The sequence below is a fragment of the Protomyctophum parallelum genome (assembly GCF_964188405.1).
Source record: "Protomyctophum parallelum genome assembly, chromosome: 6".
NCBI classification, from domain to species: Eukaryota; Metazoa; Chordata; class Actinopteri; order Myctophiformes; family Myctophidae; genus Protomyctophum; species Protomyctophum parallelum.
In genome coordinates this window covers 49,534,238-49,551,737 of record NC_139701.1, presented here as the reverse complement: position 1 = coordinate 49,551,737, position 17,500 = coordinate 49,534,238, and the positions used below count along the sequence as shown (strand labels likewise).

The following is a 17,500-nucleotide window of genomic DNA, read 5'->3' as shown; positions in this document are numbered from 1 at the left end:
TAACATAATATAATATAATCAATGAATCTAATTAACAACTTAAAGGACAACTTTAGGTTTTTTCAAGGTTTCAAGGTTCATGTTTTAGGTTGTTATTAGAGAAAGTAAAAGATTAGTGTACTTTCTTTTTTCATTTGCTGCTTTCTTTCGTTTTAGGGATTTTAGCTCTTTTTGACAGGGGGGCGGGGGCATTCGAGCAAAATGTATTTGTATTTTTGTACAACATTTTATGGTGATTTATCTTTTTAATATTTACTATAAATAGTATAAATAAAAAGTCCTAATAAACCCCAGGAAATTACATCTGGTCACGGAAGATCACAGGATCTACTGAATGTGAAGGTAGCCTGCTGGGGGAAGGATTATACTGTGTGTGTATTCAGTAGATCTCGTGATCTTTTGTGGCCAGATGTAATTTCTTGGGGTCTAGTAGGACTATAGTAAATAATAATAAAAAGTAATCGCCATACAATTTTGTCAAAAAATACATATTTAGCCCCATGCTCGAATGCCCCCCGCCCCCCTGTCAAAAAGAGCTAAAACCCCTAAAACGAAAGAAAGCAGCAAATGAAAGAAAATGAACACTCACCTTTTAGTTTCTCTAACAACCTAAAACATGAACCTTGGTTGAAAAAAACTAAAGTTGTCCTTCAAGCCAAAAAATACTATTAAATAATTAAAATCTTCATCGCAACACGTTGCGCTGTGATCTTGTATAGATCGGCTGATTTAGCTGTTTTGGAAAAAATTGATTATAATTTGTCAAAATCAATATATTTTTTTAACCTATTCTGAACGGGAACCCATTTTGGTGTTAGCATCATGTTATGCTTTAGCTATTGAAAAATAGCAGATCTACAAGCTCATATCGCGCCACCGAGTGGCGCGCTACGAGCTTGTAGGTCTGCTATTTTTGAAAAATCGAAGAGCGACTGCCATTTTTAGAATCTGATCTCAGGTCAGAATGGGTTAATCAGACCAGTGGGTGTCCAGTGGAAACCTCGTATGAATCTGATCTCAGGTCAGAATGGGTTAATAATCAATGAAATCGATCATTTATCAGTCTGATTAACCGTGGCACATCTCTGGCTATACAGGTAAACCCTCCTTTCCCAAACCACCGCCGACGATGACGACGATGGTGATGATGCAACAACGCCGCTACGAGGACCCCAAGGACCCCAACGATGGCGTCACGGTCCCCAGCTCCACGGCGGCGCCCAGAGGCGCCCAATCACGTCAGGCCGCTCACGTCGACGAGGACCAATCGGAGCAGCAGAGGCTGGGAACCTTCGCCGAGTACGAGGCGCGGTGGAACGGCCAGAAGAAGAGAGGAGCCCTGCACGGCGGCGCCGAGACCTCCAGGGCCTCCGGGGGGCGCTATCACTCTGCCGACAACATCCTGGACCACCACCAGGGGCCGGGTGGGCCCGCGGGACAGGAAGTGCAGGCCACAGCGCCCGGCGGTTTCCACCACGAGCGGTCCCGCTCCTCGCCCTCGGCCGACTTCTACAGACTGGTGAGCTGACGAGACGCTATATCCTCTTAGCCGTTATTATTATTATTATTATGCTATTTATGCATTAATATGGACATTCTTGGTCGATATTGATACTGATGTTTAACCCATTCTGACCTGAGATCAGATCCTAAAAATGTCTTCTACATCCTGACAGTTTTCTGAAAAAGCTATGTTTCTATGTCGGTCGTTCTGATACTATTTTTCGAAAATAGCAGACCTACAAGCTCGTAGCGCGCCACTCGGTGGCGCGCTATGAGCTCGTAGGTCTGCTATTTTTCAATTCCATTTCTCTCCAAAGTTGGAGAGCAGCCATAACACAGTTTTCCACTACACAGGGTTCATCCCAATGTTCTGCAGCATCTTTGTAAAGTTAGTGCTAGTAAAAAGCAGGTTAAAGAGTGACGTTTTGAGGCAGACTAAACATCAGTCACTCTACAGTTCACTGTAGTAGTGGAAGACATGCGAGTTTACACACCGCAGATATGTCAGGAAATACAATTTAGGCATTTAGCAGACGGTCTTCATCCAGAGCGACTTACATTAAGCAAGAACCCAAAAAAAAGCATGGGAATACATCACATAAAAAGCATTCATCATGAAACATGCGTAAGCTATAAGAACGTAACAGTGGAATATCTATATAATGAAACTATACATATAAACTATACATATATACTATACTATGTGCTATGACTACATACAATGCAATTATAGTGCTGTCTACATAACATATATATAAGTCTGTATCAAATGCTATCTAAGTCTACAGAAATGCTAAAAAAAAAAGTGCGCGGGAGGGTTTGTATATAGGGTTCAATCATACTTGCAAATACGTTTGCTGCGACCGTGGGACCCGTTTCTGAATGTGTCTATGGGAGTGGTTGCACCACATAAAAAACCTAAAAAAACATGTGGGTGGGGAGTGACCCCCTGGGGCTCCCGACCCACATGTTGAGAACCACTGTTTTCTTTACACTACCGTACACACCACACGAGCCCTTTGCCCTCGTCATGCAGAGCACCGTGACTGTATCAACGTGTTATGAAATTCATAATCCTTTGTTTAGACGAGCTCGCTCACCGAGGTGACTAAGAGGGAAAGAAAGGCGCGACGGAAAGCCAAGTCAAATATTAATCCAGGTTCGGCGGCAGAGGAGGAGGAGGAGGAGGAGGCGGAGGCACACCCTCCACCTTTTGTTTTTGTCTCGTTAGAAACCAAACAAGCGTCCCAAGTCTTGTCGAGTTGACAGGAGCCTTTGACACCTGTGAGAAGTGGACGCTTCCTCTCTCTGCGTTGTTTTGTGTGTTTGTTTGTTTGTTGTTTGTTTTGTTTTTTTTGCATAACGGGGACATGCGTTTGCCTCATCCTCTTCCTGACAGAATAAGGCTCCGGTGCCGGGGAGGAAGTCGGCAGAATATTCCCAGCAGCAGGAGGAGAGTGAAGCTGACCAACGGTGTGGAAGCGACGCGAGGTAAGAACATATGTCGCTTCAGTCTGTTGGACCAAAGACTATAAGACTTGATTTATTATGGACTGTGTTTGATTTGTAGACCTCTATACTAATCCATTGGGGGGGAATTGAGGAGGGTGGGCTTTTGGGGTTTGAGACGGGGGGGGGAGCGCTCGTTTTGCTACACGTGATAAACAACTCCGTCCACCGTGTGATGCCGACGCGGATGGCGCGGCCGTTGCACGTGCGCAACCATCGGCTGCTCGCCGCGGGCACTCGCTACACTCGCTAGCCTGGCGGGCACTCACTACAGTCAATAGCCTGGCGGGCACTCGCTACAGTCACTAGCCTGGCGGGCACTCGCTACAGTCACTAGCCTGGCGGGCACTCGCTACAGTCGCTAGCCTGGCGGGCACTCGCTACAGTCGCTAGCCTGGCGGGCACTCGCTACAGTCACTAGCCTGGCGGGCACTCGCTACAGTCACTAGCCTGGCGGGCACTCGCTACAGTCACTAGCCTGGCGGGCACTCGCTACAGTCGCTAGCCTGGCGGGCACGCGCTACAGTCGCTAGCCTGGCGGGCACTCGCTACAGTCACTAGCCTGGCGGGCACTCGCTACAGTCACTAGCCTGGAGGGCACTCGCTAGCCTGGTGCCTCGCAGACACCTGCTAGCCTAGCGGTTGTTTTGGTGGAAAAGGGGCCTACTGTAGGAGTCATGTGGTTGTTTTGGTGGAAAAGGGGCCTACTGTAGGAGTCATGTGGTTGTTTTGGTGGAAAAGGGGCCTACTGTAGGAGTCATGTGGTTGTTTTGGTGGAAAAGGGGCCTACTGTAGGAGTCATGTGGTTTTCTGTGTCCGCTGTGTTTTGTCATGGTTTCCTCAGCCTGAAGGCTGTCGGTCAGTCAGTACACACACACACACGCACGCACGCACGCACACACACACACACACACACACACACACACACACACACACACACACACACGCACGCACGCGCGCACACACACACATACCAGTGCTGCCCTGGCCTCTCTGTCACAACGAGTGTCTGTCTCTCTCCTTTGGGGGGGGGGGGCTTAGTGGCGTGGGTGAAGAAGCCTCTGACCCTGTCTGGGACAGAGAGGAAGTGTTTCATCACCCCCCCCCCTCCCTCCCTCCCTCCCTCACCCCTCGCCACATACCAGGATGGAGGTCACCGGGAACCCCCCAGGGGTCAAAAGTCACTGGACCTCTGAAATAAAGGACCCCCAAATTAGATACTGTACACAATATGACCGCTGTCGGGTTGAAAACCTTGTATGTCCAAAACATAGCTAATGTACTTTATTATTCAGTCACAAGGCCTAGCGGTCGGTCCGGGGCAACCTGGGCTCCTAATGCAAGCCTGGCGGCACGTTACAGGTTCGAGTCCCCATCCTGACCAACTCTGCTGTATTGTCATTCCCCGTCTCTCTCTCTCTCTCTCTCTCTCTCTCTCTCTCTCTCTCTCTCTCTCTCTCCTGTCTGTCTCCACGTAGGCCTGGTGTAGCTCAGGCCAGATGGATCTTTTTCAAAGATATTTTCGTCCTCCGTTTAACCGATTTTGACCTGAGATCAGATTCTATAAATGTCTTCTACATCCTGACAGTTTTCTGAAAAAGCTGTGTTTCTATCATTCTATGTCAGTCGTTCTTCGATTTTTCAAAAATAGCAGACCTACAAGCTCGTAGCGCGCCACTCGGTGGCGCGCTATGAGCTTGTAGATCTGCTATTTTTCAATAGCTAAAGCATAACATAATGCTAACACCAAAACGGGTTCCTGCCCCAAAATCGGTTAAAAAAATAATCCCTGCCCATACGACAGAGATATGTGTCACTGTCCACACACAAACGCAGAAACGCATTGAACACAGGAGAAAATCACTGCAGTAGCAGGTTTCAATTGTCCAATTTAAAAAAAAAATGCCGATCTGCAAGTAATTTCTTGAGTAGGCTACATTTGGGACCCAGGAAGACACCTTGTGTGTCTTGAGCTGAGACGGTTTTGGTAAATGTCTGCAGCACGTATCAAGCACTTGTGCTTGATTGATTGATTGAAATATTTATTAACAGTTTGCAGAATTACAGTACATTTTAAGCACAAACTCAATACAAAGACTGTTAACTGTGAGTGGACGACCCAATTAAGCATTACACTTGTTTACAACAGGGTCCACATTGTTCAATTCATCAAAACATTTAGAGACATACAAATAGACACTTCTATGTAGTTAAAGTACAGAACAGGAATTCATCATATAGGAAGCAAAAAGGGAAAAGATACATTATACAGTGAGGGGAAAGGGGGGGGGGGACAGGGGGGGGATTCAGATTTTACAGAGGCCAGTTTCGAATTGCAGCCGTCCGTAGGTGCCCTTTGAGAGCGGTTTTGAAGGAGTCAAGGGATTCACATGACTTAATGACTGTTGGTAGGGCGTTCCACATTTTGGTGACATAGGAGCGAAAATAATTTAGTCCCTTGTTTGTGCCGAATCTGGGTTGTACATGGTTTGTTGCACTCCCTCTGGTGTTGTGGGTGTGGACTTCGTTGATTCTAGTCGGCAGGCTGCGATGAGGAGGAGGAAAACTGACTGTGGAGTCAGTGTGGAAAAGAATCTGCTCTGAATGGAATTATTTATGAGACTCTCTGACGGAGCGCTGAAATGGCCCGTAGCACTATGTTATACTTTAGCTATTGGAAAATAGCAGATCTACAAGCTCTATGAACTTGTATGGGTCTGTTATTTTTGAAGAATCGTGAAAATGTGCCTCAAATCTTTTGAATATATTCTTTTCAGAGTTTCAGTTTTTAACTCAAATCTTTGCTTCTGGGGGGGGTCCCTGGAACTACATATTTACAGATATTTTTTGGGGGTCCTTGACACGAAATATTGAGCACCACAGAAACATGAGGTTTTTCAGAAAAGAATGACATTTTAAAAATACATTTTTTTTTTTAATTTCGACGTCGGGCCTAAATGGGTTAATTCTTATCTTTCCAAATACGTTTATGAACATCTTTTCAGATTGGGGAGGGGAGTTGGGGGGGGTCCAGTCCAAGGCTGAATACATATAAATTGGGGGGTCCTTGATGGTTGGGTGGTTGGGGGGAAGAAGAAGCGTGTTCACAGACGTGTCATTATTTTAGCTCTGCTGGTTTATCCTCGGTCACATGCATGAAGCTTGGAGATCAGATCAGATATCTCGGATGTTTCGGTAGATTGGTTTGGTCGTCTTTAGTAATATCTGGTCTCCATATTCTAAGTTTTAGTGTTTTGCTGGGGGGGGAAATGAACGCCCTACTTGATCACACTACACAGCGCAGCACAAAAGTATAAAAAAAAGTATTGATCGATTGATTTAAAATCTCCTTTCACAGTATGTAGAATGGGTACATTTCAGACGAAAGCAAAAGTCAACACAAAGACTGCTACTCTGTGGACAAAACCGATGGCAAAGCAAAGCACTAACACTTGTTTACGACGGACGGGGTCCACCATTTTCAATTCATCATAGTATCATCATATCATATATCAGATCTGCAAGCTTTAGCATGTCGATCTGCTACTTTAGTAGTAGTAGTTTTTGGATTTGAATCCTGAAAGGGTTCCATCTCCCTACAGAGACGATCAGGGGACGTGCAGAGAGAGTGTTAGACAGGCAGGGGCTGGAATCCCGTAAGAGGAGCACTTTTGGCCAAAAACAGCAGATCTACAAGCTCTCAACGCGTCGCAGAGCGACGCGTTGAGAGCTTGTAGATCGTCTGTTTTTGGCGCCCGACCCCCCAGCACTCTTTATCTACTGGAGATGCGGTGTAACGACATGGATTTCCAAAAACATTACGTCAACGCAAAATGCTGCGTTCAAGTTTGGGGGGAAAAAATGAATTATCTTCTCTGCTTTTGGGTACGGTATTTGCATATGGTGTTTTCCTCCACCATGTAGTAAACGCTGCATTCGTGGGTCTGGAGAGGGCAGTTGTTTTACAGACGGGGTAAAAGGGCAGTTGTTTTACAGACGGGGTAAAAGTGCAGTTGTTTTTACAGACGGGGTAAAAGGGCAGTTATTTTACAGACGGGGTAAAAGGGCAGTTGTTTTACAGACGGGGTAAAAGGGCAGTTGTTTTACAGACGGGGTAAAAGGGCAGTTGTTTTTACAGACGGGGTAAAAGGGCAGTTGTTTTTACAGACGGGGTAAAAGGGCAGTTGTTTTACAGACGGGGTAAAAGGGCAGTTGTTTTACAGACGGGGTAAAAGTGCAGTTGTTTTACAGACGGGGTAAAAGGGCAGTTGTTTTACAGACGGGGTAAAAGGGCAGTTGTTTTACAGACGGGGTAAAAGGGAAGTTGTTTTACAGACGGGTACAAGGGCAGTTGTTTTACAGACGGGGTAAAAGGGCAGTTGTTTTACAGACGGGGTAAAAGGGCAGTTGTTTTACAGACGGGGTAAAAGGGCAGTTGTTTTACAGACGGGGTAAAAGGGCAGTTGTTTTTACAGACGGGGTAAAAGGGCAGTTGTTTTACAGACGGGGTAAAAGGGCAGTTGTTTTACAGACGGGGTAAAAGGGCAGTTGTTTTTACAGACGGGGTAAAAGGGCAGTTGTTTTACAGACGGGGTAAAAGGGCAGTTGTTTTTACAGACGGGGTAAAAGGGCAGTTGTTTTACAGACGGGTACAAGGGCAGTTGTTTTAACAGACGGGGTAAAAGGGCAGTTGTTTTAACAGACGGGGTAAAAGGGCAGTTGTTTTAACACACGGGGTAAAAGGGCAGTTGTTTTACAGACGGGGTAAAAGGGCAGTTATTTTACAGACGGGGTAAAAGGGCAGTTGTTTTACAGACGGGGTAAAAGGGCAGTTGTTTTACAGACGGGGTAAAAGGGCAGTTGTTTTACAGACGGGGTAAAAGGGCAGTTGTTTTAACAGACGGGGTAAAAGGGCAGTTGTTTTTACAGACGGGGTAAAGGGGCAGTTGATTTACAGACGGGGTAAAAGGGCAGTTGTTTTTACAGACGGGGTAAAAGGGCAGTTGTTTTACAGACGGGGTAAAAGGGCAGTTGTTTTACAGACGGGGTAAAAGGGCAGTTGTTTTACAGACGGGGTAAAAGGGCAGTTGTTTTTACAGACGGGGTAAAAGGGCAGTTGTTTTTACAGACGGGGTAAAGGGGCAGTTGTTTTACAGACGGGGTAAAAGGGCAGTTGTTTTACAGATGGGGTAAAAGGGCAGTTATTTTACAGACGGGGTAAAAGGGCAGTTGTTTTACAGACGGGGTAAAAGGGCAGTTGTTTTTACAGACGGGGTAAAAGGGCAGTTGTTTTACAGACGGGGTAAAAGGGCAGTTGTTTTTACAGACGGGGTAAAAGGGCAGTTGTTTTACAGACGGGTACAAGGGCAGTTGTTTTACAGACGGGGTAAAAGGGCAGTTGTTTTAACAGACGGGGTAAAAGGGCAGTTGTTTTAACAGACGGGGTAAAAGGGCAGTTGTTTTACAGACGGGGTAAAAGGGCAGTTGTTTTACAGACGGGGTAAAAGGGCAGTTGTTTTGCAGACAGGGGGAAAGGGGCAGTTGTTTTACAGACGGGGTAAAAGGGCAGTTGTTTTACAGACGGGGTAAAAGGGCAGTTGTTTTACAGACGGGGTAAAAGGGCAGTTGTTTTACAGACGGGGTAAAAGGGCAGTTGTTTTTACAGACGGGGTAAAAGGGCAGTTGTTTTACAGACGGGGTAAAAGGGCAGTTGTTTTACAGACGGGGTAAAAGGGCAGGGGGCTGTGGAGCCCCCTTTGATGTGTGCACGTCCCTGGAGACCATATGTCTGCTCTTTTGATGGATCTGTTTGGTGGTCTTCAGTGAAACCACTTTTAAAAGGGGCGGGGGGATGGGGAGGGGGGGGGGTGTTACTTATGGTAAACAAGTCTAGTCATGTCTTGATTCTCTTGTCTAGTCTATAGGGTTGGGGTGGCTTTGCTCAACATCAGAGATGTTATTTACATTTATGTTTTTCAATTAAATTACATTTTTAATTCATAGGAGCTTTATTGGCATGAGAAAACAAACATTGCATTGCCAAAGCAAGTGCCACAATACAATGAAAATGAATTCACTCATTCATTCATTCATTACATTTAATGTGAAGAAATGGTACAGTTCAAACAATGATACACTTTATTTGTACTGCAGTGTACAGCATATATTGCTTTTCAAAACAAGGTTGTGAGGTACCTTTACGTAAAATGGTAAATGGTGCATTTATATAGCGCCTTTATCCACGGCGCTTTACAGAGATTGTGCATTACATTCACCCATTCATTCACACACACATTCATACACCGATGGCAGCGGAAACCATGCAAGGCACCAACCAGCACATCGGGAGCAATTAGGGGTTCAGTGTCTTGCTCAAGGACACTTCGACAGTAACTCTGGGGGAGCCCACAGGGTTCGAACTGGCAACCTTACGGTTACCATCCAGGCACTCTACCCCTGAGCCACCGCCGCCCATAAACCATGTGCAACACTGACTCTACCAGACAGTGTTGCAATGCTCAATGCTAACTAAACATCATATAAAAACAAACAGGGGGGGGGGGGAGACATGAAAAGGAAATGAAACGAGGATCAAAGAGAGGTAATGGAAGATAAAATAAATAAGCGCTAATATGCGTGACTTAACCCATTCTGAGCGGGAACCCCCTTTTGGTGTTAGCATTATGCTATGCTTTATCTATTGAAAAATAGCAGATCTACAAGCTCATAGCGCGCCACCGAGTGGCGCGCTACGAGCTTGTAGGTCTGCTATTTTTGAGAAAATCGAAGAACGACTGACATAGAAACATGGCTTTTTCAGAAAACTGTCCGGATGTAGAAGACATTTTTAGAATAATTAAAATTAATTATTTAATAATAAATAATAAAATAAATAATTTTTAGTTAATCTAACCTTACACCTAACCAACCCTTAACCTCAGTAAAAAATGGTGGCAAAACCGACCCTCATTCCTAAACTTAACCCCAGTAAAACTGTCAGGATGTAGAAGACATTTTTTTTAGAATCTGATCTCAGGTCAGAATGGGTTAAAAACATGGGTTAAAAACACGCGTGATTCAGAGATCTTCCCACAATGCTACACTCTTGTATTCGGAGTACAATGTCACTCAGGTGAGGTGACATCCAAACGGAGATGACATCAACGTCGATCATCAAACCCCCAAAACCAGTTCTACAGTTAGACTCCGGTGATGATCACCCCCCCCCCCCCCCCCATCCAGGCCGTGGGCCAAACCCCATAGAAGGGTGTCGAGTGTCTCCTCCTCTCTTGGGGCAACAACGTACGTACGGTCGTACATACGGTCGTTCCCTCCATTGTGGGACCCGCGGCGGCGTGAGACGAGTCACATTATTAGCATGACAACAACCCACGGCCGGCAGGATGTTATTGTCAGTGTGCTGGTGAGATCAGTGAGGGGGGGGGGGGGGGGAGGGGGGGACGCCCCACCCATATGATGTTACAGCACAGGTGAAAAGGATCCCTCACACACACACACACAGGTACTGACTGCTGTCATTTGGTGCAGCAGAGACAGAGAGAGAGAGAGAGAGAGGCAGGCTGCGGTTCTTCTTGACGTTTTGGTGAGTTTATAGTTGTCGTCGTTGAATCTTTCGTCTGTATACCGAGACCGTACGAATGTAATCAGAGAGCATATATGCTGTACAAAGTAATGTATGTATTTGGAATTAATTAATGCAACTTTTTTTTTTTTAAGTGAACAAGTCTTTATACTCTGAGAGTCAAGTGTAGCCTAGAGTACACACACACACAAATGTAAGAATGGACCCTTAAGGGTCCATTTGGTTAAAAGCTATATATTCTGATAGCAGTCATTGCAGTGTGAGTCATTGAGTGTTCATTAACTCCAGCCTTTTGGTAAAAAAGAGAAAATACATTTTCAACAAGTCAGGATGTCCATGTTATCCCTGCAGTCACAAGAGAGAGAGAGAGAGAGAGAGAGGACGCCACACATACAGTATCATATAGCAATGATTTACATGAGAATGCAGAGGCATTTAACACAGCTTGGCTTTCACCCATAAAGTCCTGGAAGTATTCATGACACTGCGCTGTCTGTCACCGACACGGCCCATTGTCTTCCTAAAGATACTCATCGTTAGTCACCAGCTGAAAGTCATGCTAATATTATTATGACTCTCTGAAACAACCCGCAGAATATACAGAGGCATTGGACACCGTGACTGTTATACCTCCGCTGTTGGAAAAAATAGCAGATCTACGAGCTTGTAGATCTGCTATTTTTGAAAAATCTTTGAAAATGACCAAATACAGATAATTCTGGGGGTCCTTGACATGAAAACGGTTGATAACCAGCTGACATAGAAACATAGTGTTTTAACCCTGTGAGAACCACTGACATAGAAACATAGTGTTTTAACCCTGTGAGAACCACTGACATAGAAACATAGGGTTTTAACCCTGTGAGAACCACTGACATAGAAACATAGGGTTTTAACCCTGTGAGAACCACTGACATAGAAACATAGGGTTTTAACCCTGTGAGAACCACTGACATAGAAACATAGGGTTTTAACCCTGTGAGAACCACTGACATAGAAACATAGGGTTTAAACCCTGTGAGAACCACTGACATAGAAACATAGGGTTTTAACCCTGTGAGAACCACTGACATAGAAACATAGGGTTTTAACCCTGTGAGAACCACTGACATAGAAACATAGGGTTTTAACCCTGTGAGAACCACTGACATAGAAACATAGGGTTTTAACCCTGTGAGAACCACTGACATAGAAACATAGGGTTTTAACCCTGTGAGAACCACTGACATAGAAACATGGGGTTTTAACCCTGTGAGAACCACTGACATAGAAACATAGGGTTTTAACCCTGTGAGAACCACTGACATAGAAACATGGGGTTTAACCCTGTGAGAACCACTGACATAGAAACATGGGGTTTTAACCCTGTGAGAACCAGCTGACATAGAAACATAGGGTTTTTCAGAAAACATTTAGGATTTAGAAGACATCTGTTTTAGAATCAACCTCAGGTCTAATAGGAACATTGTTTTTTTACTGTGCCTTAGTAGTTGGTTATCAGAAACAGATGTCTCAGCCCTGCGTCTTTTTGTATACATTATTTCTGTGGATTCTCTTACTAGAGAATCTATCAACATACTAGCCAAAAAAAATAATGTTTTGCTTTTCCCCTGAATACCAGCACCCCCCTCCCCCTCTCCCCCCCATCGCAAGCCATGCACATTAACCCATTCTGACCTGAGATCAGATTCTAAAAATGTCTGTTTGAAAAATGACAGTTTTCTGAAAAAGCTATGTTTCTATGTCAGTCGTTCTTCGATTTTTTTCCAAAATAGCAGACCTACAAGCTCGTAGCGCGCCACTCGGTGGCGCGCTACGAGCTTGTAGATCTGCTATTTTTCCAATAGCTAAAAGCATAACGTAATGCTAACACCAAAAGGGGTTCCCCCCCGCCCAGAATGGATTAACCCGCCCCAGTGATGTTGACCACATAATTCATGGCGCTCGCAGGTATCTTATTGACACAAGTTTAACCCATTCTGAACGGGCACCCATTTTGGTGTTGGCATCATGTTATGCTTTAGCTATAAAAAAATAGCAGATCTACAAGCTCATATCGCGCCACCGAGTGGCGCGATATGAGCTTGTAGGTCTGCTATTTTTGAAAAATCGAAGAGCGACTGACATTTCTAGAATCTGATCTCAGGTCAGAATGGGTTCATCAGACCAGTGTGTGTCTAGTGGAAACCTCGTATGAATCTGATCTCAGGTCAGAATGGTTTAATCCACCGCTGAGTGAGGCTGGCATGAGCGTGAAAAGCTAAACAAACGCTCTTGTCACGACATGTGAAGAATCCTGGCGGATATGAAGATGATTGTGTGTATGTTATATATATTTATATATACACAAACAACTCCTCCACCTTTTAACGTCTCGGAGCTTTAATGTTGGGAAACGGATAAGGAGCAACTTAGTCTTACTGTACATACTGTACAATACTGAGAATGAGAAACGTCCTCCTGGGTGGGTCTGATGCTAGTTCTGTACTAATAATAATTATAATAATGTAATGTACAATATTGGCCTATGTGATTGACTGACTGGCTGGCTGGCTGACTGACTGGCTGACTGACTGACTGACTGACTGACTGACTGACTGACTGGCTGACTGGCTGGCTGGCAGTAAACTATCACAAACAATGATTCATACTTTTATAATACAACATAAAATAGAAACAAACATCTCAAGTGTTAACTCTCACACATCTTGACCGGAGAGCTGAAATATCCCACTTGAAAAACGACATTGCCTTCTCTAAACGACCAGTGTGAAAATGATCTATAGCATTCAAACAACAACCTATATTTGGAATGCTTTGGAAGCCTCTCTACTGTCAAATATGAAGTTATCTTTTGCCCTGTCCTTTGACAAGCCACTGAAAAACACAATCAATAATACCATGTTTTTGAATTCAACGTGTATTTACATGACCAGCAGTGTCATTACTCTCCTAGTGCTAATAATAGCAGCGTCGTCGTCGTGTTTGTGAGTTTGTTGTCATTGTTGATGTGCTGTGTCTAACGGAGCTGGAGAGCTTTGCAGGCATTTCCCCTGTAGCCTACTGTAGCCTACTGTACTGTAGCCTACTGTAGCCTGCCCTACTGTACTGTAGCCTACTGTAGTCTACTGCCCTGACACCATGAAACCCCCCCTGTTACATCTTTGAAGATTGTTTTGCGGTAACGTCTACTGAGTGGCAAAAACATACTTTCCCTCCTTGACACTAGCCCGTACATCCACACAGAAAAGTCAATCTGATTGCATTAAATTATGTTAAAAACGTTATTAAATTAACTTTGCCACTCGATTTACCATTCACTTTATGCATGCGCATAGCCGCATACCCTCTATTGTGACGTGTGTGTGTGTGTGTGTGTGTGTGTGTGTGCTCTGAAACACCTTCATGCTCTGGAACAACTCTTAACAGTCTAGACTCCAGTGTGATCCCTGCCGACTTAAGACATTAAACCTGCTTTAGGTGATCTGCCACTCACTGTGTGGTGGTGGTGGTGAAACTCTCCTCAGTGATCTGATGACTGCGTGTCAGTCTGGTTTATATACCTCTTCAAGGTCAGTTTACACAGAGTGCTTTTCATCAGGGACGTGCAGAGCGTTTTAGAGAGGCAGGGGGGCTGAAATCCCGCAAGAGGTGCACTTTTGGACAAGAATCCCCTCCATCAGCCGGGGCGCCTGATGGAGGGGAAAGGAACTGGTTGGAATAACGTGTTCCTTCCACGCGCTACCGCTACGTCCAACCAGGGAAACTCCCCCCTGTCAGGTGTAAAGGAGCAACTTGGACACTCAGGCATGAAGGAAGCATGCGTTCAAGTCCGTTGCTCTCCCCTTGTCCCCCATATATCGGGACTAGGTTGGTGGAGGGTGTGTAGAGCCCAGGATCACATTAGATGTTTGACACAGGGGTGAAAAATGGGTTACAAAATTGTGGGATATATATAAAAAAAACTTTCTCCTGAACTCTGCCTTCCAGTATCTGGCATGGAAATATAAATATAAATGCTGCATCCCTGGTCTGGAGAGGGGCAGTTGTTTTACATCCTTGGTCTGGAGAGGGCAGTTGTTTTACATCCTTGGTCTGGAGAGGGCAGTTGTTTTACATCCTTGGTCTGGAGAGGGGCAGTTGTTTTACATCCTTGTTCTGGAGAGGGCAGTTGTTTTACATCCTTGTTCTGGATAGGGCAGTTGTTTTACATCCTTGTTCTGGAGAGGGCAGTTGTTTTACATCCCTGGTCTGGAGAGGGGCAGTTGTTTTACATCCTTGTTCTGGAGAGGGGCAGTTGTTTTACATCCTTGTTCTGGAGAGGGCAGTTGTTTTACATCCTTGGTCTGGAGAGGGCAGTTGTTTTACATCCTTGTTCTGGAGAGGGGCAGTTGTTTTACATCCTTGTTCTGGAGAGGGCAGTTGTTTTACATCCTTGTTCTGGAGAGGGCAGTTGTTTTACATCCTTGTTCTGGAGAGGGGCAGTTGTTTTACATCCTTGTTCTGGAGAGGGCAGTTGTTTTACATCCTTGTTCTGGAGAGGGCAGTTGTTTTACATCCTTGGTCTGGAGAGGGCAGTTGTTTTACATCCTTGGTCTGGAGAGGGCAGTTGTTTTACATCCTTGTTCTGGAGAGGGGCAGTTGTTTTACATCCTTGTTCTGGAGAGGGCAGTTGTTTTACATCCTTGTTCTGGAGAGGGCAGTTGTTTTACATCCTTGGTCTGGAGAGGGCAGTTGTTTTACATCCTTGTTCTGGAGAGGGCAGTTGTTTTACATCCTTGTTCTGGAGAGGGCAGTTGTTTTACATCCTTGTTCTGGAGAGGGCAGTTGTTTTACATCCTTGGTCTGGAGAGGGGCAGTTGTTTTACATCCTTGTTCTGGAGAGGGCAGTTGTTTTACAAACATGTAAAAGGCAGAAGCTCAAGCCCCTTTTGATGTCTATGTGTGCGCGACGAGCCTGGCTTTTGGACAGGGCTAAACAGCAACACGACATTAGTTAATGTTTTGTTTTGTTTTGCTTAAAGGACCACTTCACCACTTTTCAACCTATCTTCATATAATAGGTCCTCACTAATAATCATGAAAAAATGGCACGATCTTTTTCTACTCAGTCTGTGTCTCATAGGAGGGCTGTGGGGGCAGTTCAGAAACCGTCTTCCAGTGACATAGACAAAGATTGTTTTTTACAAAAATGTTTAGATTTTCATTGTCGTGAGAACGATGGCTTCCATTTTCGCATTGCAGCTTTTCAGGACTAGAAAGCCTGCGGTTTCTATTAGCTTGGATTCCCCATCGATGATGTCACTGGAAGACGTTTTCTGAACTGCCCACAGCCCTCCTATGAGACAGAGACCGACCGAGTAGAAAAACATTGCACCATTTTTTCATGATTATTAGTGAGGACCTATTATATGAAGATGGGTTGAAAAGTGGTGAAGTGGTCCTTTAAGCCCCATATTATACGAAAATAGTCGAAATAGTGTGAAAAGGCATTCTTTTTTTTAACCCATTTTGGTGTTGGCACTATGTTATGCTTTAGCTATTGAAAAATAGCAGATCTACAAGCTCATAGCGCGCCACCGAGTGGCGCGCTATGAGCTTGTAGGTCTGCTATTTTTTGAAAAATCGAAGGACGGCTGACATAGAAACATAGCTTTTTCAGAAAACTGTCATTTTCAAACAGACATTTTTAGAATCTGATCTCAGGTCAGAGTGGGTTAAAGAAGTGATCAAAAACATGACGTGCGTGTCCCTACAATGTGGGGGGAATTCCATACACTGTATAATGCTGTGAACAACAATGTGCCCCTATGGCTCTGCTCTCTGGGGGAAACTCTAGAATGTCACTGTAAACCTCTCAACGAGTTAACCCAATCTGACCTGAGATCAGATTCATACGAGGTTTTCCACTGGACAACACACTGGTCTGATGAACCCATTCTGACCTGAGATCAGATTCTAAAAATGTCAGTCGTTCTTCGATTTTTCAAAAATGGCAGACCTACAAGCTCATATCGCGCCACTCGGTGGCGCGATATGAGCTTGTAGATCTGCTATTTTTCAATAGCTAAAGCATAACATGATGCTGACACCAAAATGGGTGCCCGGTCAGAATGGGTTAAAAGAAAATAACAGTTTGTGATGGAGCGGACTGCTGGCAGAGCGGCGCTCTGAGCTCGCCCCCGTTGGCCCCGTTGGGTGCTCGTCTATGTCCCCGGCCTGCCCGCCCGCTGGGCACCACAAGGCATTGTGGGAAGGAACGCAAATACGCCTTGTGGGTCCTCCTCGACTGCCAGCCTGCAGCGCCACGACTTAGAGACCGTGGAGAGGCTGTTCCACTCTGCGCGTGTGTGTGTGTTTGTGTGCGCGTGAGTGTGTACGTGTGTGTGTGTGTGTGTGTGTGTGTGTGTGTGTGTGTGTCTGGTCATGTCAGAATGTCCCTAATCACAGTGTCTCAGTGTGTTATTTGAAGCAGAGCTGCAGATGACAGCCCTGTCGTTGCTATACGGTGTCATTATAAGCTTTTCCTCATTCGCCATGCTCCCCACAGCTCCGCCTCCGACCGCCAGGCAGAAGCCCCGCCCCCTCTGCCAGCGGCCCACCAGCGGTTCCCACCCATGACGGGACCCCCCGAGCCCTCCCCCTCCTCCTCCTGCCCTACCGCGCCCAGCCCCGCGTACCACAGACCCCCGTCTGTGTCCCACAGCAGCGCCCCGACACAGGACCTCTCCTCCGTGCCCTCTCCCCCCTCCCCCTCCTCCTCCTCCTCCTCTGAGACCCCGGCCCGCCTCCTCCTGGGAGGGAAGAAGAAGAAGGCCCCCGTCCCGCTGCCCAAACGTCCGCAGGTGACCCCCGACCCCCGGGAACCAACGACGACCAGCGCCG

General features: G+C 45.6%; 1 protein-coding gene across 1 annotated transcript in view; it reads left to right on the top strand.

Moving 5' to 3' along the window:
* Positions 1-17,500, top strand: part of shroom2a (shroom family member 2a) — a gene marked incomplete at its 5' end in the record, with an annotated part of 131,802 nt that overhangs the window by 109,346 nt on the left and 4,956 nt on the right. Inside the window, 3 exons of the mRNA XM_083766831.1 lie at positions 1,098-1,519; positions 2,903-2,994; positions 17,166-17,460. Coding sequence (XP_083622957.1) covers positions 1,098-1,519; positions 2,903-2,994; positions 17,166-17,460 — 809 coding nt within the window. The remainder of the gene's footprint in view (positions 1-1,097; positions 1,520-2,902; positions 2,995-17,165; positions 17,461-17,500) is intronic.